General features: G+C 30.9%; 1 protein-coding gene across 10 annotated transcripts in view; it reads right to left on the bottom strand.

The window, feature by feature from the left end:
• The window catches only part of LOC139527692 (small G protein signaling modulator 1-like), a 65,877-nt gene extending 41,727 nt beyond the window's left edge, over positions 1-24,150 (bottom strand). For 6 of the 10 annotated variants that reach the window (XM_071323299.1, XM_071323301.1, XM_071323300.1 and 3 more), the window contains exons 1-4: positions 23,756-24,148; positions 23,587-23,630; positions 15,179-15,254; positions 6,542-6,707 (exon numbers count right to left, since the gene is read on the bottom strand). In XM_071323299.1, coding sequence (XP_071179400.1) covers positions 6,542-6,707; positions 15,179-15,254; positions 23,587-23,630; positions 23,756-23,834 — 365 coding nt within the window. In that variant the 5' untranslated portion in view covers positions 23,835-24,148. Of the gene's footprint in view, positions 1-6,541; positions 6,708-15,178; positions 15,255-23,586; positions 23,631-23,755 lie in introns of all 10 variants that reach the window. The other 4 variants (XM_071323306.1, XM_071323307.1, XM_071323308.1 and 1 more) reach the window with 1 other exon arrangement.
• Between the last annotated feature and the right edge of the window lie 406 nt (positions 24,151-24,556).

Genomic DNA, 24,556 nt, shown 5'->3' with positions numbered 1-24,556 from the left:
CTACACTATACACAGCTAAATTGGTACCTCACTGATAATATAAATTTATAGTAAGGAAAAATATGTTTTTTAAAGATTTAAAATTGTGTTCTTTCTAATTATTTAAGAGTTTAATAAGTAAGTTATTGAAAATCTAAATCAAATATAACCTTTAAATATAGCTGAATGAAGGTCACATTAATGTCTGATTGTCAATAAAGTTATATAACCTGATTACCATAAGCTTCCCAAATAGTCATAATTCATTATTGAAAAAAATAAATGCCAATAAACAGTGGTTAATATTTTAGAGCTAAATTTATATTCTTTCTGTTTTCAATTAATAAGTTAGTGAAAATCTATGTTTTCCAAAACAATATGACATTTAAACAATAGCTGAATGAAAGTCAAATAAATGTCAAGCTTGATTATAATTATGTAACCATAGCTACCAACAGAATTATAATTCACTTATGAAAAAATAAATGCCAACAAACAGTGGTCAATATTACAGAGCTATATTGGTAATCTCACCAATTTCAAGTTAAAATTAGTAAAACTATGGTTTTTCTAAATCAAATAAATCTTTAAACTTCTGAATGAAAGTCCTATATATGTCACAATGTGATCATAGTTATCGTGAGTTATGTAACCATAGTAACTAAAGAGTCATAATTCATTTATGAAAAGATAAATGCCAATAAACAGTGGTCAATATTTGGACCAAAGCATATAACAAATGAAAGGTTATGAAACTGTATTACACTGAAATGCTAAATCATTTATAAGGAATCGTGTATACTGTCTGACATATAAAAACATATCATAACAATTAACAGCAAAGTGTAAATGAGCAACCTTTAATGCTTCATATCTAGAGTTCAGATAACAATGGGTTAAATTACACCACACAATTTTCACCTTTTTTATTTTCTTATTATTTGCGTTGGTTTATCATTCACAATTTTTAAATACATTTTTTTCTCATCTATATCCACTTTTGATATGACCTGCATGCAGTCATGAAAAAAATTAAAGTCGCAAAATAAAATATGAAGTTGAACATATAAAATCTTTAAAATAAAGCAAATAACAAAAAATACCAGCCAAGCCATAATCAATTGCAGCAAATTAATAGAATCAAAGAGAACGATGAAGCTAAGATTTCCTGGTAATTGCACTGTTTACATTTGGCAAATAATAGTTGTAAACATTATGAACATAAGAAAGAGAAATATTACTTAAGTTTTTTTTTAAAGACTTTAAACAAACAGAAAATATTGAGAAAATTCCATCTACCATATTTAGTTAAGAATGATAACAGATAAACTGACGAAGGTTAACACAACCACAACTTTCATATTGTAGGCGCTTGTTTACTTTTTTATAAGACATCTGACGTTTCTGTTGTTTATCTGTTTTCTTGTTATAAATTAAATGTTATTGATTTGTGAATGCAAAAACATCAATCATGAAAGCGTAGCAACCATGATAAATAAATGTTAGGAAATCATATTTGTAGCACATTGTCAATTTCAATTTGATTGCGTAGTTAGACAATCTTACCACATATCTAAAATTGGCCAATGTCAAATCATAAAACAAAAATGAAATCCCTTTCCAATACAATTACAGGAAAGATAATGACATTGCTAATGTAAAATGTTATTTTTTGAGGCATTAAACTGCGTAATATCGGGAAAGATGCATTTTTGCTCTAATTAAACCTTACTTGTATATATATATATGCAAAAGGAGATATTCCATAAGCTTTTACAAAAATCCCCTGGCATTTATCTTTTTTTTTTATCTTTTGAATCCAAATGTCTGTCTTTAGATAAAAATGTCCAAGAAATCAAAATTTGAGTAAAAGTATCAAATTTGGACCACATTTATCTTTAAAAGTAGCACTAAATGCTATATTTTTCATAACATATTTGAGTTGACTGGGTGAAAAATAGCTTTTCGTCATAAATCACTTGGAATCAAAACTATATTATATGCCCTTAAAATGTTTTGTACAACTTAATTCTAAAAGATTTTAAAAATAAACTGAAATTCAGTGGTATACAACCACTACAGAGTTAAGTAAGGAATACTACAGCATGGGGTTTTCTCATTGTTAAAGGCTGCGCAGTTGCTTATAGTTGCTTACATCCACTAAGTGACTTTATTTGAACTTTTGCAGATAGTGCAATGTCTCATTGGCAATAATACCCAATCTCTTTAATTTTATTTAGACATAAATTGCAGAAAGAAGTATTGATGGTTATTACAGAAGAAAGCATCACTTGGGACCATCTTCATTTATTAATAGGACAGATCAACCAAACAACCACAGGATTAATTCAATGACAATTCTTCAAATGCCAAGTTCAATATCCTTACCCGATACGTGGGATGTGTAGATATGAACAGCATTTCAAAAACATCGCAGAATTAGCTAAAGGCCATTCAGTGTGTTCAACAATGAAAACTGTTTGTAGAAAGGGACAAATGCCCTTCACCTTGCTATTAAACAGAAAGAGAAATGAGAACAAGATTGTAATATGGCCATAACCTCAAAGGGATATACTAGTAATGTACTAGATGGCTGTATATTTCTTCAAACATATTAGAATCAAAACAAGAAAATAATTTGTAATATACACTCAAAGGAATTATTATACAGTACCAGACTGCCATATATACATTAATTAACAGGAAGAAGAAATAAGAAACTAAACTGTAACCTTCTACGTCATTTGAGAGATGTCTGATCGGCAATCATATCACATCTTATTTTTATATTTATACAGTAGCACAGTTAGAAGGGAAACTAGAGGCTCTAAAGAGCCTGTGTCTCTCACCTTGGTCTATGGGAATATTAAACAAAGGAAGCAGATGGATTCATGACAAAATTGTGTTTTGATGATGGTGATGTGTTTGTACGTCTTTCTTTACTATGAACTTGGCCCAGTAGTTTCAGTGGAAAATGTTTGTAAAAATTTACAAATTTTATGAAAATTGTTAAAAATTGACTATAAAGAACAATAACTCCTTAGGGGGTCAATTGACTATTTCAGTCATGTTGACTTACTTGTAAATCTTACTTTGCTGAATATTATTGCTGTTTACAGTTTATCTCTATCTACAATAATATTCAAGATAATAACCAAAAACAGTAAAATTTCCTTTAAATTACCAATTTAGGGGCAGCAACCCAACAAAGGGTTTTCCGATTCATCTGAAAATTTCAGGGCAGATAAATCTTGACCTGATATACAATTATACCCATGTCAGATTTGCTCTAAATGCTTTGGTTTTTGAGTTATAAGCCAAAAACTGCATTTTACCCCTATGTTCTATTTTTAGCCATGGCGGCCATCTTGGTTGGTTGGGCGGGTCACGCCACACATTTTTTAAACTAGATACCCCAATAATGATTGTGGCCAAGTTTGGTTTATTTTGGCCCAGTAGTCTCAGAGGAGAAGATTTTTGTAAAAGTTAACGATGACGGACGACAATGGACGTGGGACGCCGGACGCAAAGTGATGGGAAAAGCTCATTGGCCCTATGGGCCAGGTAAGCTAGAAAATAAGTTCTGGTTCAATATTGTTCATGGGATACCAATTTTTGTGGATTTTGCAGGTACATATGTAAACCACAAATGCAAATGCTTCACTAAGCACAATTGGGTGTGTGTGCAAAACCAAGGAATCAAATATAATGAAAAACACAGTTGTAACTTCCTCTAACCACAAAAAATTGTATTAATGAAAATAAAAGAAAGCACATGCAGTATTTCATTAAATCTATTTGTCCAACAATAAACTTTTATTATGAACAAGTTTTTATTTTGTATTCTGGGTTAACTACACAACTTTATATTTATAAGTGACTTTTATAAATAATCCCATTAACTTTTAAGACAATACCATAGGCTTTTAAGAAAAGTTACAAACTACTACCATATAACTACAGTTTAATATGAAAATAGATAATGTGCAGATTTACATTGGTCTAAAAGGACTAATTATTAAACAAGCATTGCCAGAATCTGTAATATATATAGTGTTAGTACACAAACTATAGACAAACTTTTATCATTTTAAAGGCAGTTATATATAAAGAGTATTTGTATTAATAAGATCCTGGGTTAATGAACCGTCATTATATCAATTTATGGTAACAAAAACATTTGAGATCAAAGCTCCAAATTCATTCAACACTTCACCCTTTTGTTTCAATTAATAGCAAAGTCTGTGTTCTAGCTGCTATGTGAATATCATTAATCATTCCAATAAAATCAAAATGAGAGATTCAGATTCCAATAAGCTAAACCACAGATTGGCTGAAAATTAAAATATCCCAGTAAGTGGTTTAAGGAAGTTCACTACTCAATATGTTTTTGAGATATCCGCAGTCATTGAAATTTTGGCGGGAAAATGTTCTCTCTTGTTTTTGCTTAGCTTTATCATTGACACGTTTAAGTAACCTCAAAAACTGTTAAAAGAATAACAAAGATTTTATAAGACTTTTACAGATGGCTTATAATTATACATATAAAAGATTAATAAAAAGTAAAATGGGGGTCAATGGGCAAATTTTTTAAGGCATTCAAATGGATAAAACCTTAGGATTTTTAAAATCTGACAAAAATCCCAAAACATGACTAGCGAACATCCTTGAGTAGAGGACTCACTGATGCAGAAACAGGACAAAAAACTTACTTTGTTTAAGGTACCTGGTGGTACCAAACGCCTTGATTAAAATTAATTTGGCTCGTTTAATTTTCAAAAAAATTTGAAAAAAATATTAAATGTGACCATTTGACAAAAATATAAAAAATTCAGAAAACTTGAACCACACACTTTATTGGGAAATTTTCCATGGATATATAGCAGTTTGGAAAACACTAATTTTGATCATTGAGAAGCTTTATATTTTCTTAACAATTGAACATGTTTAAAACGTTCAGCTGATTTTTACAGAGTTATCTCCTTGTACTGTATTCGTCCAACCTTAAATAGCAAAGTCATTTATTTGCTATGGGAAACCCTATTCATTTAGATCAAATGATAAAACCACATTGTAAGCATATTTGAAAGGTAACTGAAATCAATTCACTGCTTTAAAAGGAATCTTACAGTTTCAATGCATGTGCAGACAGATAAATCAATGTATCGTCAAGTAGTCGACAAAAACATTTAACCATATCACTACATACCAGAACTTGATTAAGGCGATAGTATAACAAATACCATTAAGGTCAAGATATTCTTGTAACACGGAAACAGATTTCTATATAACATTATACCAGGTCAGAAAAGAACAATTAATCAAAGTTGCAACTCCCTCAGGGATTGACCTCAGACAGTATTTGCTATCTTGATTAAATGATATTCTTGATACAGCCATTTTGGTTTGTACACTCTCTTAGATTTCATGTTTTTGGCTTTGCAAGCTTTTGATCTCAAGAGGTAACCTGATAAAGGTTATTCAAGAAACAATGACTATGTTTTATGTGACATGCATATACTGCATCATACTTTAAAAAAGATGGCATAAATCTAAGTTGATTAAGTTAAGCAGAGCCACCTTTATATAATTTGTTGGAATATGAGAAAAAAGGGTTTATTTTTCACTAATTTCATGGTTATGATGGTGATAAAAAAGAAACATTGAGAAAACAATCCTCTACTTTTCATTTCATCTATAGAGTCAGGGACAAGAAAATTGTAAAAGGTAAACAGGTTTGTATTTGAAATTGCAAAATTTCAATTTCCGTTTTGCTGTATACAGTCAATCACCCACGCCGGATGGAAGTTTAAAATCCTGTTTCATGATAGTTCCTTTGAATATTGGGTTAAAATTGATTAATTCTCCCATAATACATTTCACCTGTGTAATTAATATGAATTAATCGACATATCAGGAACAGGGTTTTACATACTGTCCTCTTAATTACCCTTCCCTCCAATCAATAGAATTGTGATTGAGTTCTATTTCTGCTGTGAAGTTCAATCAAACATGGCATAGACATGTGTTATAACTGAGGAGACACCTTCTCAATGAGCTTTAATTAATACATCACACCAGCTTACGCCATATTCATTCCATGTTCAATGTGAATAAAAGAGATGTGGGATATTTCCAATATATGTCAGTGCGTCACTACATTTAAACTAGATTCAAAAGATTTGCTTAATCATGGAATTTCCAAAAGAGCCAGATACATATATATATATATATTTGATATTGATATATAGTCAGCAACAACTGCAAAAGTAAAACACTATGTCAAATTGGAAGTGTAGTTATAAAAACTATCTATGTATACATCTTATCCAAGCTGCAGTATATTCCAGGAACAAATAGACTCATCTTTTTTTTCTAAAAAGAGCTTCTACTCATCCTTCTATGGGTTCAGCATGTAAATGAAGTGATTCTAAGAATTTTTTTTGCAGCTTTTTTAATTGAATTTTGAAAATGTTTTTGAAAAGAGGGCTTCAACACTGACCTAATCCAACCCCTCCCTCTCTGGATATGCAGTCAATGATGTATAAAAAAAATATCTTACTTGTTCTGTTCTATTGCCAATTCTATATTTTCAGATGCTTTAAGAACGTGTGCAGCAGGTTCACAACTTTTAGAGAGTTTCTGGAGCAGTGCTGTTGTAGTACTCAATTTAAACAGGCCCAAAGCACGCTTTCTAAGTCCATGGAGCAGACAGGCTTCTACAGCACCTGAAAGAGAAAAGAGTAGGATTAAATAATTGTATGAAATTATGTCATGTATGTTGTAAAGAAAAATTAACACTTTTACAACTTTTAATTGAAATAGCTCAGACAATTTTATATATCTTTCACTAATCTATAAAATTGAGAATGGAAATGGTGAATATGTCAAAGAGACAACAACCCAACTAAAGACCAGAATGCATCAATATACATTTATACCTATTTCATTAACTTGTTTTGGTTGGTTACGTTTTCACAATCATACCAAATCACCTTTTCAATGAATTGATTGACCATAAAAACTGGATTAAGATCATTCTTCCTTAACTTCAGTGAAAGTCACTGTAGTGATCAGATTAACATAACTCTTATTCTTTATAGCAGGATCATAAGAATTTAAATTGAATATATAGAGAATGTATCAATAGACCACAAGTGATTCCCTTGCTTGCTATTAACATTATAAAGGGACAAAACTCAAGAATGATATAAAGTGACACCACTAAAATTAACACTTGATTTGTGTTTTCTGGTAATAAGCATGTGTATGAGTTTGAAGCAAACTTAAGTTAGAGAGTGAAAACAAAAAAATCAGTAATTTTTCCTTTTTAAAGGGCATAACTAAGGTTGGAGAAGAGAAACCAATTTCTGGACTACATAAGAATGGATGTCAGTCATACAGACGGATAAGTGTAAAACTTAATGCCCCACTTGCCTGCAGCATTGGCATAAAATCATTTAAACATGATAATTTTGACAACTAATTCAGAAATGAAATCTTTCTTTCACAAAAAATGTCCTCTAAGGAGTACCCTAGGTAATAATAAATGACCTCTACGTACTGTTATAATGAACAGCTCTAAAATAGCAGCTGATCTTTTAGAGTGCATGATGATCTATACAAGTTATTTTTGTACCGTAAAAGTATAAGTTATATCATCTATTATTCAGAAACACCCACGACAAATGCATATATATCCATAAAGATATATTACAAATTATGTCTAAAAACCCAATACCAAACATACGTAAAAATCAAAAACAGAAACAGCGCTCTCAAAGCCTTGTCGGCAATACAATCAAAATTGCATAAAAATCGACTAAGAAGATTTATATGACAATAATCTTGGTTTGACGCAACCAGGAATCAGTCTCATGAGACAATAGATATTAGTTTCTGGGTAAATTTATTAACCATTTCCCCAAGAATAATTTCTTGATTAAGGAAAATTGTATATGTCATGGACCTTAAACATTTAAGAGTTTTCTGTTGTTAGAATGTTTTATGATTTCTCAAGTGACAATGACTAATGGTATGTTATGTCAAAGTCTCCAAAAAAAGTAAAAGGGAATTATGGGAAAATCAATTTTACCACTTTGAAATTTGAATGTAATCCAGGTACATCAATTTAGCAGATCAAGTTTTAGATTAGATTTTCATTGATATCTTGGAAGACAATAAAGTTCACAGTTAATTGACTTGTGATTTAAATACAGTTTTTGTAACATTTTTTTTAAATTGCTCTGAAATCAAAATTGGATAATTTGAAAGATTCTAATTAAGAGATTTTCATTTCAATAATCATAAAACAATTTTTATAAAGATTTGAGAAAAAAAAAATTGACTAACCAGTTGCATGAAAATAGGGTGAAGTTGTTTTCAATACCAAAACTTTTAAACAGATTTAATTTGAAATATGTAAAGGATTTAAATGTTCAGTTCCCATGTTGCACATGATGTCAACCATATAGAAATAAGATTTGGATCATTGCCAATATGAGACAACTCTTCACCAGAGACCTAATGATGTAGAAGTGAGAAACTTTAGGTTAATGTACAGCCTTCAACCATGAGCAAAACCTTAACCACATATAGCAATTGAGCGATAAAAGACTCCAAAAAATAAAAGTACAATTCAAACAAGAAAACTTGATGACCTGATTTATGTACAAAACAAAAACAAAAAACAAATATGATAACACTAACTCTGCAGCCTGCTGGATAAATGATTTTTCTGGTATATGAGCAATTGTTGCTGTATATATGCTGCATTAAAACTATTTCCCATATAATTAAATTTATAAAATAATCAAATGAAAAATTTTGGATATTTTTTCAATAAACCCCCAATGGTATCTTAGAAAAAAAATCTAGTCTACTTGTAAAACTGAATGGATATATATAACAGTATTTTATGATTTATAACTCTATGTATGTAACCAAAATACATTTCTGCATTTCCTATTTATTTACCAGGATCAATACTAATTCCAGATATGAATGTAGACCCTAGTGAAACGGAGAAAGCCACAGATGTAATCACTTAAACGCTTCCAGCACCACATTGCACAATACATCATTATTGTCACAATGACGTGAGTGCGATATAAAATCAATTTATATATTCTGCCAATAATATGAATATTGTTATCGCCTTGACGTCTGCTGAGAGCAATCAGAATTATATTCTATGAAATGTAAGGATATAAAGACATTAAAGATATCCAATTTTTGAAGACTGAAGTTTCAGAGGTTTTGTATTTCAAGGAGAATTATTCAATTAGACAAGGAAGTCATCTTATTAATCCTTAAAATGATGTAAGTGCAGTGATTGAATGTTCTGAAGGACATTATAACATCAAAGAGAAAATTAATGAATGACTGTTTGATCACAACCTTTTCTGGATTACCCTTTCTCAGAAACAAAGGTCACACAGGTATCCAGAAAATAAGAAAAAGAGGGGCTAATTTTGTTGATTTTCAATAACATGTTTTCAAAGATTGATTCATTGATTTGTTAGTGTTTCATGCTACTTTCGGCACTATTATTCTATTTTGTGACTCTTGGTCCCAATGATTACACAATAACCGCTAGGGGGTGTTTAAATGACCTTGACCTGTCCACCCATGCATGAGGCTCTTGTACAGTCAATTTGTCGCAATCACAACATTGAGAGACACAACCACATTGTTTTGAAAGCAGTTAGTTTATTTTTTTTTTATCTAAAATGCAGGAAAATTTACTCCAAATTCTCCAAGTAAGAAAAATTAACAAAAAAATTATTTATTTTCATGGGAGAAAGTATTCAGATGCATGGCAATAAAAAAAAAATGATTATTTTGTAAAGGACTGATCATGACTATGTGACAAAAATAACAAATTCAGTGAAATTCCAGAAAAATAAATTCATGCGCATGTTACAATTTGAAGTGGTATTTGAGCTCACTAGATAATATTTTCTCTAAATTTGTAAATAAAGAAATTGAAAATGTCTGGAAATTTGTTGAAAATATAAATAAAAGGAAAATCTTACATCAACAAAACACTTGAAAGATGTCATAACCAAATGTTGAAGTTGGAAATGCGATGTCAAGAAGAGGATTGTGGGTGGTTTGAATGATGTATGTTTCTGACAGAAACCTGATTGGGTTTCTAATAGAGTACATAATAATCTACGAAAACATTCAATAATTCCTGGTACATGTCCCTCAAGATTCTAAATAAATTTCAAAGTCCAAAGTTGATTGAATACAAAGTAAGTTTGTTTGTTTAAACAAAACATTGTAAAAGTACATTTTGGAAATATTTCTAGAAAAAAGAGGTGGTTCAGGACAAAAATATAAATGCTTCAATTTTTTTTATATTTCCTGTATGCATTTGTTTAACACTAGTCATTTAGGGCCCTTTAAAGCTTGCCGTTCTGTGTGAGTCGAGGCTCTGTGTTGAAGGATGTGTCACCTATAATTGTGACTTGGATGGAGAGTTGTTTCATTGGCACTCATACCACATCTTCTTATTTACCAGTATATTTACATCATGTGTCACGATTCTATTTTAGACCATTTTTCTCCATTCATTTGCCTATTATTCTTTATACTAAAGCAGTCCACTTATTATTATTTTCTCTATTCTTTATTTTTGGGCCTATCTTTTTATATCCTTTATTTTTTTTATTTTGTTGCCTTTATTTCTTGTGTGTTTGCCTTTCATTCTTTCTAGTCGGTAAACTTCGTACAGACCCCAGTGGCGGATCCAGAAATTTCCATAAGTGGGGGCCCACTGACTGACCTAAGAGGGGGCCCGCTCCAGTCACGCTTCAGTGATTCCCTATATAAGCAATTTTTTCCCAAAAAGGGGGGCCGGGCCCCCTGGGCCCCCCTCTAAATCCGCCTCTGGACCCTTTAATATTGTATGTATTCCAATTTAAACACCATGTTGTCCTCTAATTTATTTGGCGATATATTAGATTGTGATTGGTATGTGTGAGTTTAATGTAAAACAAAATAAACATATTTTCCCTTGGAATAAAATATCCTTGTTCATCCCACACTAATCTTAAAATGGAACAACAAATCTATTCATCCAAAACAAATTATTCAGTAGACTATAAGCAATGCAAAAGTAGGCAAATCAATGTTTTTCTTGTATATCAAATCCATTATGGTATTTTGTCATGCTATCTAATTAGAAAACATGCAAATATATATATATACCCTACTACAAAAGATTTACAATTCATAAATAGCTTATTACATGAATAAATAAAACTATCATTCATTTGTGAGTGTTTAAAAGTGCAATGATGCATAAGAATTCAAATTTAAACGAACTCTTAAGACAGTCATTCCCAAAAAATGGGTACAATTCGAATGTAGACACTGTTAAAAAATAAATTTCAACTGAGCAGAGAGAGAGTGTTGTTTTCTTCTGTGTCTATATCTGGTCTGTCATTTTTTTAATTTTTACTTACACCATTTTAGTTGTTTTCTAGTTTTAGCATTTTTTGTAAGACAAGGTAAGTATGAACGTATCGGAGGTTAGTGTTGTATAAAGTCATCTTAAAAATTGCATTAGAGAAAAACACAAGATTTAAATCCAGGCTCATGTGAAATGGATTACATTTACCACCATAGCAAACTGATTTATACGTATTATTCTGTATATATTGAAAGCAAATACCAATTTTAAGGTCTGAATTAATATAGTGTTTAAAAAATAATTCAAATAAGTAGTTTTCACAACTTATTTAGTAATAAATTTAAACTAATGAAATGTTATGCTGTATAATATTTTAGTTTCATAATACAGCTTTCCAGGAAAAACCCTATTATTTATGTTTTGAATCACTTATATGTATTTTTTATGCTTGTATTAGTCCACACCCCCATCTTTGTTACGGAGGTTGATATCAAACCAGTATCTGAATGCTGATACATAGTAACACTTAACTCTTTAATGCTAGCTTTTCTAAACAATTTATTGACATTACAAACTAAAAAACTGTTTTCTATCAAGTTATATGTTTCTTTTAGTCAAGTGGACTTGTTCTTGTCAAAATCTCCGTAACGATTCATGAACTTTCACTCAAAAATATGTTTTACCTAAACCGAATACTGTTCAACTTAATTTTATTAGCTCTATACAGATAATGTTATCTTCCTTCACACCATAATGTATGTATTATACTCAACTATGAAGTTTTGGAGTCAAAATAGTTTCATTTCGAAAATTTCTATCCTCCGTAACTACATTTAAAACCTCCATAACGGACAATTCCGGTTCTTACCAACAGCAAACATATAAATGAATGTAAATTTTGGAATTAAATGACAAACAAGACAACAGAATTAAACATTTTTCTTAGTAAATCGTTATCTAAAAAGAGTAAAGTCCTGTTAGAGAAAAACAAACTTTTTTTCCTTAAATTTCTATCCTCCGTAACGTAAATCAATGATGTCGTCTATGATTGACATCACCTTTTGATTTTTATTAGTGATAATTGATGAACTGATTTGGTATCTATAACAATGTACAAGAATTTCAATTGGTATGATCGTGTTTACATGCATCTTTAGATTTTTTTTATTTGCATAACTTCCGTTACATTGATGAGTCCTAAATAATCTTGAAAATGTTTGCCATAAACCGCTGTTAAAGTTATGATTGTCGTCGTAATTACACAAGTTGTGTTGTAGACTATTTCAAATCTAAGAAAATGGCTGATATAACGTTTATTAAACGTTATAATGTTGCTCACATAATAGGGAAAAAACAAGTTAACATACCTTTCTCAAAACAACATTTTTTTTTCTCAAAATCTGTATTTTGTTTGTCTGTTTCCTTTATAATAAATGATGTCTGCTACAAAAATGACTTTCGACAGTGTCGGCAGCCGCTGATACTGATAAAAAAGTCTCACAACTTAACTGTAAATAACTGCGTCACGGAGGTTATTTAAACAGAGGTTAGTTTTATTTACATTATACATGGAAATATGTAACAATATTGTTGAGTTGCTTTCTCAAAACTGATTATTGAGAAGCTTTATGGGTGCTTTCAATGAAATAATCATCATTTTGATTTGTTCTTGGTTAGTGCGTTCCAAAATACGCGTTACGTAGGTTGGATTCTTATATGCGACAATCGAAAAAAAGAGAAAGAGAAGATTTTTTTTATTTTTCGTTTCGTTGCAATAAAAGTTAAAGGCAGGATTTTAAAATTTGATGTATCAACTTTGCTTAAAGTCACTTTGGGCATGATTTCCAATCATATAAATATGTTTTGGCTGTACCTAAAGATACGTTACGGTAGGTTATACGTTTATCGGCGACATTGGTTTAATGGGTAAATCAAAGTGTATATTATAACTTTTGATTCTAAAATATTTTTGTGGATAAAAATCAATATATAGTGTCAAATAAAAAAGCAAATATAATCATGATTTAGATGAAATAAAGTATTTTATTCACACCGATATTTGGAGTTTTTCTTGGCGACATTCGGAATTCGTGTGATTTCCGTATTTTGAATAGAAAATCACACAAATATATTTACGATATACATCACAAAAGAATATAATTTTATTTTAGTATACATATTAATCACTTAGAACACGAAAAAGATTATCTGTGACATATGTTAAGCTTGCATTTTGTGGTTATTTGCCGGCGAAACTGAAATTTTGTAATTGTACCCATTTTTTGGGAATGACTGAAGAGAAAAAATTAGTCACTGCTCTAAGATAAACTGAATTATGTGTAGTTTACATTAATTAGAAGGAACATTTATGGCAATGAAATATCAAATCATGCACTGCAGTTGTCAAAAGTATATATAAGGGGACACATTCCCCATTTCCATTCTAAATTTTATTAGGAAAAATATATAAGAAAGACAAAAAGTTAATGAATATAGAAAATAAATTTAATGTAAAAAAAGAAAATACTGCCAAACTGACAGAAAACTAGTTTTTTGTTATTTTGGTAGGCGCTGTCAGGCTGTGAAGATAAACCACTGTCCAAGATTAAGGGGAGGTTTGGGTGCCCAAAAATATGTTTAACCCTATCACATTTTGTATGTGCCTGTCCCAAGCTATCAGGAGTCGATTTCACCAAAAAACTAATTTTGATCGTAAATAATGAACAATTCAGTATACTTCTGACCATCTTATAGTCGTAAGTTTTTTTGTTAAATCAACTCCTGGAGCCTATTAATCAGTGGTTGTTGTTTGCTACTGTATATCATATCTGTTTTTTGTTCATTGTTTTGTAGATTAATCAGGCCATTAGTTTTGAATTGCTTTACATTTGTCATTTCCTGGCCTTTTATAACTGACTATACAGTATGGGTTTTGCTCATTTTTGAAGGTCATACAGTGACATTAAGTTGTTTACTTCTTTGTTATTTGGTCTCTGGTGGAGAGTTGTCTGATTGGCATTTATCCCACATCTTCTAAATAACATTTGAAAAAGCATTTGTTGAAAGCTATTTCACACTGAATGTTACATGTTACATCGATAAATTTCTGGAAATGTTCATGGATAGGATATTTTATGTTCAATGCACCATAGTTTGTGTATCAAAAAGGTAGTGATAAGCCTTGGAAGATTTAGATATCAAGTCAGTCCCATAAGGTTTTAATTGCATTTCATACAATTTTTACCTAAAAACTAGAAAAAAAATGTCTACAGACCTTGACCAAAAACTTTAACCTGAAGCACTGGACAGACAGACGAACAGATGGATGAATGGACAGACAAACAAACGTAACGGCTGCACAGACCAGAAAAGATAATGGTGATAAGGCCTAAACTAAAATATTGTTTGTTTCTTCAATCCCGACCGACCCTGCAAAAACAGTCCTACTCATACAATTTTATTGTCAAAACTAATTCAAATATTCTTTTATTCATTTTCAGCTTATTGGAAAAAATAAAATTATTTCCCTACCTACATTACCTACCTAACCACACTGACTTGGCAGGGTTGGGATTGGGGAAACAAACACTATATTAATTTAGGCCTGAATGGGGTATAAAAATCAGAAAAAATAACTAGATTCTTGTGTGTAAAAAGATAAACGATTTTTTTAATATCTCTGAGAAGGCATCATTCTTGATATATATGCAAGAAATTTGACCATTGCATGTAAAGAAAACAAGAATCAATAAATCTGACAAAACCTGATATACTGACCAGAAAGTGATATAATACTACTGCTTTCCTCATGGACGAACTTCCGCGTTACTGCTTCTTCCATTATCTGCTTAACCTGAAAATATCAAAAATATTCAAATTCAGTATTAAGATTGATCATAGATATACAATGATATACTAATAGTTAAAATTACTCTAAAATATATGTACTAATAAAGAGTAAAGCCAAAATTTTTTTGCACAAATTGTGTAAAGACCATCTATATGTTAATAATTATTATGAATAAGGAATGAAGAAGATGTTGTATGATTACCAATTAGATATTCCACCAGATGGGATAACATCCCTAATGCGCCTCAAAAGGAGGAACTCAAAAGCCACGTGTAAAGAAAAAATCATTGTGAGTGATATTGGACATGTTTCTATTTTTTACAAATGACTGTCAGCTTAACCATTTGTGGTGATTAGGAAAGTAGAGGAACATATAGAATAAATGTGTAAAAACTATGGAGCTATTAAATGTGTTCAAAGTATTGAATTTTCAAAGAACTTATTGTGTTAAAAAGGGGATGTTTTACCACAAGGAGACGCATCACGAAAGGCTAATTTACGAAAAAAGTAATCTCACTTCGTACCCCTAAAATTTAACCACATATGTGAAAATGTCACAGCATCGAAAAGAGCTATCATACATATCCAAGGTGAGACAGAGCTACAGGAAAAAACGTTACCATAAACGCCTATGTGAAAACAATTAAAGATATTGACCCAGATACCAAATAAGGCGGACATTGAACAACTATTGGTTATTTTAATTTTAAGTGAGAATTATTTGTTGGAGGTTTATTTCAATTTTGTCTCATCAGAATCAAAGATTGTCTCTAGAGACCAAGTTTCTTGTCCAATAAGAAGTAAAAGATGCTAACTAAAACTAGGGGATGTTTAAAACATATCTGTTTTTGGTTCTTTTTTCGTACATAAATTGAGCCGTTTTCTCGTTTGAATTGTTTTACATTGTCATTTCATGGCCTTTTATAGCTGAATATGCTGTCTGGGCTTTGCTCATTGTTGAAGGCTGTACAGTTACCTATAGTATAGGTAACTGTACAGCCTTCAACAATGAGCAAAGCCCAGACAGCATAATAATAGTTGTTAATTTCTGTGTCATTTTTGTCTCTTGTCACCCAGGAGAGTTGTCTCATTGGCAATCATACCACATCTTCTTTTTTATATTGACAACGGCATGTCCAATAACAAAAAACAGGCAGGTAACTGACTTGATTTCAAAGGAAGACCTTCCTCACATCATGCATGCTACACTTGATTCGTTGTAATTCCACTTTGTAATCACTGGACATTAAGCAACTAACAATCAATCATCAGAATAAGAGATGATAAAGTAAATAATTGGGAAGAGGGGGTAACACACAAACTGGTGTATACAGACTTATGTGGTGTTTTACTGTAAACTACTGATGCTAAAAAGCTTGTTGAAGGTTGCAAGATGACCAATAATTGTTTACGTCTACATCATTTTGTATCTGATGGAAAGTTTTTTTTTTTTTTTATTTTTTATTTATTTTTTCAATAGTCAGGATTTAACATCACCCTTACAGCACCACCTGACTAGGGTGTTACAGGGTTTCAAATATATAACAACAATAGACTATTGTTTTATCAAGATTTAGACAAACTAAAAAATAAATATTTTGAAAATCTTTTTTTTTTTTTTCTCTCTCTCTTTCACACTCTCTCTCTCCTTCTTTCTCACTCTCTCTTTCTCTCTTTTTTCACAATCTCTTCATATAGAAATATCTATAGATTATTTTAAAATAGAAGAAAAAAAAAAAAAAAAGAGAAGGTTTACATGTGCTATGCATATATTACATGTTGTTTGCTCTGTTCCATAAATAGGTCAAAAAGATATATATATTGATATAAATTTGGTTGTTAGATTACCATTCAGGATAAATAATTAGCATAGGGGCCCAAAGTTTTTCAAGTTCAAAAACTTTGTTGTATTTTCTTGCTGTATATAACTCTAAGTTATAAAAGTTTCTCAGTCTATTTTTTAATTCAATTGCATTTGGAAGCTTTTCTTCTAGCTTGCATTTATATATGTATTTTTTGGCAAAAATTACAAGAAAATTTAAAAATAAGCTTTCTTCTACAAAACCAAGAAAAAAGTTTTTTTTGTTAAAATCAATGTTAACATAGAAATTTTTCAGGCAAGCACAAAACAAATATAAAAAATTTGATGTCACTTGACAATCATAAAATAAATGTCCAATAGTTTCATCTTCACATCTACAAAAAGAACATAACTTTGTATCTTTGATTTTAATCTTATATAAAAATGTATTTGTAGGAATAGTCCTATGTAAAAACTTATATTGGAAATTATACAAATATGTATCTCTACAACATTTCTGAAGTATACAAAAGTATTTTTTCCAGTCTTCAATGTTAGAATGCAGCTCATCCTCCCATTTTGAAAATTTTACAAATGGAGGATGTGCACATTTTACAATAAGATTATTATATATGAATTTGATATTTTTACTGCTAGTAATTTTCTCCAAAAAATTTTCCTGCGGAGTAAAATTTTCTAAGTCAGTATCAGTGTTTTCCCTAATACACTGTTTTACCTCCATAGGGATATTTGATATTAAACTGTAATAGTGCATATAATTATTTGTCTGAACTTTTTGTTTAATCTGATCAAATGTGAAAAAATCTCTTCTTTGATGGTCAAAAATGTGATAGAGGTTTTGCACACCGGCAACTCCCCATCTGTTATATAATGAGAAATCTTCTGTTTTCACAAAATTCAAGATATCCATCGAGAGACACTCCTTGACATCAGTTTTAACATGTGGTTTAGATGAGTGTAAAGCTTGAAAAACATCTTTCCAAAAAGGATTGCTGAGTTGATTTCCAATCTCTAAAAATTTGAAGTTTTGTAAAGAAAAAGATCTTGCACCCCCAAATTTTTTCAATATCAACTTAAGAATATTTTGCCAGTCCCCATTCAAATTTGAAAAAAATCGCCTCACCCAACCGACTTTAAGATAAAAGTTGAAAGATTGTAAATGAACCATTTTCAAACCTCCCTCCTTTTTATCTGCAATCAGTGTATCACGTTTGATTTTTTCTGTTTTTCCATCCCATATAAAATTAAAGAATAATCTGTTGATTTCATTCAACATGGATTGATGGAAAGTTGTCTTATTGGCATTCATATAACATCTTCTTATTTTAATATTTACAAAAATTTTAAATAACCACTCAAATTTCTTTTTTGTGATTACATTTTATCTTTTCTACATTAATCAATCAATACAGTCAACAAAATCTTTTTAGTCAACTTATTTTCAAAACAAGATAAGACACTTTCTCTTAAGAGCAAGTCTCTGAGTATTTGTTTCCAATAATATTTTGTGATTGGATTTTATCAAGTAACCTGAAACAACCACATAAAATTTTCACCGCAATCATTTATTGAAAGACAACACAACCTTATAAATTTCCAACCACAATTACCATTTAACCGACAAATAGATTACAGAATCCTAATGGACAGGAACTGACCTATCGTTGTGATAGACAAATGTATTTTTTTAATCTTCTGACTTCAGAATTTGTTACTGAGGAATTTGATTATGACATATATACGTGGGCGTTTAGGAAACTGCTATAATCATTGATTTACACGTTTGTGTATTGATTTTTGGGTCATTTTCTAAAACAAACATTAGAATGGCAGTTTTCATAAGCATGTCATGGTAATGAAATTAAGCGTTTTTGTTCTGACATAATGTTTACAAGTATAAAACATATGACAATAATTGATGCGAATGTTAGATTTCCATATTAATTTCCTCCAAATAGAAATTAAATATTGACCTGATTTTTTTGTATGACTTGTGAAAATATATAAATGTCAAATATCAAACAAGTAAACAACAGCGGCTGATAACATTTATAAAAGTGGAAAATCAAAATTCATAAATCGGAGAGAGGCCAACAAAATAAAGGCAAAAAAAAAAACCACTTCGATAGAAAATATAAACCACAACAGTCTACAAAACATTACATTAATTTAAATAAAAGATTTCAGGCTATTTCGTGGCGGCCAGTTTTCAATTGGTGGAGGAAGCCGGAGTGCCCAGAGAAAACCATGACCTTCGATAGAAATTTTTTTTAATAAAGAAAAAGAAAGAAAAAGAAGAAGATTGTGTCATCATGGAACACATATCATCCCCCTCAAGCTTGTAACTAAAAATATGACATTACGGAAAGACAGAAGGATAAAAAGATGGAAAGACAGACAGATTGTCAAGGGTAACACTTTATTATCTATTCCCCTCATGGCAGGGGGATAAAAACAAAGAAACACTAACCCCACCAAAAACTGGGGATGATGTTAATCTTACAGTCTTCTTTGAGATTCTAACCAGAAATCATCAAATTGGAAAAAGATGCTTCATTTCACTACCTACCATATATTCGATCTACACTTTGGTAGTTAAAAAAAACAACTAAAAATATTATGACAAACCTGTTTTTTTTCTAAGAGATGAAACCCTGATTTTCCTTCATTGAAGTCTGTTTTTTTTGCTAAATTATTACTAGCCAGATAATGAAATATTTTTCAATATGACATATTTAATTGACATAATGCTATACATTGTACAAAAAAACTGTCTTCTGAATTTCAAAGAGAAAGTGCAACAAAGCAAGATTTCTCTTTTATTGGATATATTTTTTTTAAATAATCGATAATTTCAGGTTCTCAATTAATTGGTTTTACCTAAAATAACAAGACTGGTTCAATGGTGGATTGGGAATTAATTGATCATTTACAACAAATATCTCATGGGAATAGTAATTAACAGTCAATTTAGTAAATGGGATTGATAAGTATTGAATATGATTGACTGATTGATAGTTTGTCTTCAACATCTCTCTCAGCACCCATAGCTATTTCATTGCTGCCATTTTAATTTATGGAGCAAACCAAGAACATGGAAAGAACTGTTGAAGTTCAGTAGGAAAACTGTTATCAAAGTCATGCAATTAAGATCAGAGTCAAACACACCTTGCAACCAGTAGGGAAGGGTTAGTCTCATAGTGCACACTTTAGATGAACTACTTAGACCACTTCGCCACCTGAGGCCCTAAAATATTGAAAGAGGAACCTGAAGGATGAAGAAGGAACATTCTGTATTGTTGAGCGTTTGTTTTTTCTACATTGGCTAGAGGTATAGGGGGAGGGTTGAGATCTCAAAAATCATGTTTAACCCAGCTACAATTTTGCACCTGTCCCAAGGCAGGAGCCTCTGGCCTTTGTTAGTCTTGTATGATTTTTAATTTAAGTTTCTTGTGTATTATTCAGAGTTTAGTATGACATCCATTATCACTGAACTTGTATACATATTTGTTTAGGGGCCAGCTGAAGGACGCCTCTGGGTGTGGGAGTTTCTAGCTGAATTGAAGACCCATTGGTAGCCTTCGGCTGTTGTCTGCTCTATAGTCATGATGGTTAGGTTGTTGTCTCTTTGACACATTCCCCATTTCCATTCTCAATTTTATGAAGGATCAGAAACACTATAAAGTCGATATCCCAGGGCTATAACTAGTTAGAATAATCTCTCAGTGAATACATCTTATTGTGGTGATTTTTTTTAGATCACTTATAAAATAGCCAATCTATAGTTACTTTTTTTTTGAAACAACAGCAAGAAAATGCAAACAAAGTTAAAATAAATAAAATTTTAGGGTCAATAACTCCAATATACAATGTAGCATGACAGATTTTTTCAAATTATACAGGGTTTATAATAAAAATTGTTGTGCTTATCACCTGTTTAATTTCTTCTCTAAATCCTACAGTTTTAAACATTAGCCAAATATGAAGCATGTTCAGTTTGTTCCCTATGTTCTATTCTTAGACATGGCAGCCATGCTGATTGATCAACATGGACAAAATCACAAACTTTATAGTTGACATTCTACAGATGAAGCAAACAAACTTTGGTATCAACCCTTCATTCCCATTGAGCAGATTTAAAAAAAAAAGTTTACAACACACAGACAGAAAATGGACACAAAGTGATTGCGCATGTTCACATGGCCATTCAAGCCAGGTGAGCTAAAAGAAGGCATTCAATCTATATTAAAAATATCAGTTGATCTTTTAATAAAACAGTTGACATTTCCATGTCATGAATTCAGCCTCCACTTTTTATTTATCATCAAATTCTAGCAATTCTAAAATTGACTCTGGTATTTCTGCAGGTGAAATATATATAGATTATCTTTGAATCAAATAACAATTGATAGCAACATGGTTAGAGGGTTTAACTTGAAATGAAAATGTGAGTGGAAATATAGAATATGTCAAAGAGACAGAAACCCGACCAAAGAGCAGATAACATATAAAACAAAAATATAAAAAAATAAAACATGAATTTTACCCCTCATACATGTACATAATAGATGGACTTACTTGTTCTTATTAACAAGTAATATTGAAAATGGAAATGGGAATATGATAAAGAGACAACATCCCGACCAAACATGCCAAAGAGCAGGCAACATTTTTTCAAGACTTAGTAGAAAACTCTGTGCAAAATGGGCCTTGGTGGTCAAGTTGTCAGCCAGTCAACACTGAGGTTGTGAGTTTGAACCCTGACCACGCTGGTGCACTTGACTCCAATCTTAAATTAAATGATTGTCAGTTTCCTATCAAAGGTCAGTGGTTTTCTCCAGAACGTTCAGCTTTCTCCACCACTAAAAACTGGCTGCCAAGAAACAGCCCAAAATGGTACATGTACTTAAAAAGTGGCTTTAAACCACCAACAATCAATCAATCAATCAATCAAGAATGCAAATAACATGCAAAGGTTACCTTCTCTTTTAAAAAATGTTTGGGACATATCACATGCACATGTCACATGGGAATTTTTCAGCTGAACATGCTGAAAGAATGGGCACTTTAATTACAAATACATGAAACAGATGTAAGGACTTTATATTTAAGACAGCAACTGAACCATGTCACAATTAGAGTTAGGTGTTCAGTATTCAACCATACAAATCTGTATAATTTCTACAACAATAGACCAAATATTTACACATTATGTGTCAAGCTTGAAATGTCCAGAGTAGATCCTTTAAGTGATACAACAGAAACACTGAAGTGCAACAAAAAAAAAAAAACAATATTGCAACACACACAGAAATGAACTATAACTATGAGGCTCTGTGTTGAAGGCCGTACATTGACCTATAATGGTTTACTTTTATAAATTGTTATTTGGATGGAGAGTTGTCTTATTGGCACTCACACCACATCTTCCTATATCTATATAAGATAACAATTGCCCTTTCCTGACTTGGTACAGGACATTTTAAGAATAATTGGTGCATTGAACCTGGTTTTGTGGCTAGCCAAACCTTATGCTTTAATACAACAATATTAAAAGTATCACTAAAATGACAGCATTACCCTTATAAATCATTCTGTATATAAGTTACATTTTGTACAGCTATCTCTTATTATCAACAATTCACTATTTATATGAAGAAAATAACCGACACAATGACTTTACAGCAAAAAAACTAAAGACTTTTTCAATATAAAGGGGGTCTCATGGGGGGGGTTCCCATCCCGGATCCTGCTTACTGTTTGGTCAGTTTCCCATATCCCGCTTACACTATGTATGTAAGCAATTGTCATTTCCCAGGTCCCACTAGACCTCATTTCCCGTTTTCACGACACAATAATTTGACTTTTACGTGTCCCGCTTACAAAAAATTGGCAATCTCGCGTCACACTTAGACCCCAATGAGACCCACTATAAAGACTATAACACAAATAAATGAATTAATTTGCTTTGTCTTAATTATGCATGAAATATTTGCTACTGGACTACAATCTATCAATCAATCATTGCAAAATGTTATATATATTATTACCCCTGTATGGAATGAAGTACGTGCTATGAAAATTTAGATTTGCTTGCTGCTTAATTGATGTGTGAGCTAATACAATTTTTTGTCCAATAAAAAATTCACAAAAAATTTGTGTTATGAAAAAGTTGACAGGCCTGATAAAAATATAACTGTTTATTTAAGATGCTAAATCTGGTGTTAAACATGAATCTATTGGTCCAAGATTAAACATATCATTTTTATATCTGTTTGATATCAAAGGAAAAATCTTTGTAAAAAAAATATCTTTAATTAACGTTCCGTTTTCTTTTATGCTATCTTTGAAAATCAGGGTATTATGATTGTTGTCCCAGAATTAATCAATTGAAAACTGTAATTACATCTCCAGTGACACATTAAACATAAATTATCCTATTGATTTTTGTATCAATATCAAAGGGATGTTATTTGTGGTTACACAAAGTTAACAACATATATAGCAACTAACCTCTTTCTTGACAGCTCTTAACAGATTCTGTCGGTTTTCTGATTCTGCAAAAAATTAAATGAAAATATAAATGCTTTATTTTAATAAAAAGGATTCTAATAAAAAAGCATACTGGCTGAAAATTGAAATCATAATATAATAAATCAAAAGTTTAACCAATAAACCTCACCTGTTGGGTTCTGGCCTTCCATTTTGAGCTTCAGGTCTGCTGAATGCTCAGAAGAGTCCAAGAGTCCCAGATGTAACATTAATATTTCATACTAAATCATAAGCCCCTGAACTCCTATAGTACTAGCCCACAGTACAATGTGTATTGAAGATGCTCGGAACAGTTACCACAGATAATCAACATCCATGAATATTGATTAAACAAGGAACCAATTATCATATTCGCATCATTTTGTATTCAAGACCACCGGAAGTGCCATTACAGATATATTTTTTTTTATGGTTTATAGGTCATGTGTGCTTTAATTTTGTTCTTTGGTATGTAGACTGGTAAAGGGTGTTGCTTTCGTCTGTTTTTGAAGCTAATTTGTTGGTAAACAAATGCACCGGAAATACAGGGATCCTAAATTGAAAGCCGGTTTACTTTTCAGTTATTTCCAATAGATATTGATAAATTACAAATATATTTGATCATTAAGGATTAAATATTATTTTAATTGTCTAAAATTAATATTCTTAAAAACAAAATTTTGAAGATTTTGTGTTTTATTTTTCTAACATTAATAAAATAATAACGTCTCCCAACAAAAAGTTTAGCAAAGAACCATTAACAAAGTTATTTCAAAGTAATGTAAGAAAGTAAATTAATTGCACCATTCAATATGCTTAATTTTTATTTAAGTAAAATTCTTTATCATATAATTGTACATATATATAAAAAGCTTACATTAATTTTCACGGTAACTTAAAGTGTATATAAATGCCGCCTATAAATGAAAGGTGTTAGTCTTTACACACCTGG

This window comes from Mytilus edulis, chromosome 6 (genome assembly GCF_963676685.1).
Source record: "Mytilus edulis chromosome 6, xbMytEdul2.2, whole genome shotgun sequence".
NCBI lineage: Eukaryota > Metazoa > Mollusca > Bivalvia > Mytilida > Mytilidae > Mytilus > Mytilus edulis.
The sequence above is the reverse complement of the archived record's forward strand: the minus strand, read 5'-3'. Positions and strand labels throughout refer to the sequence as shown.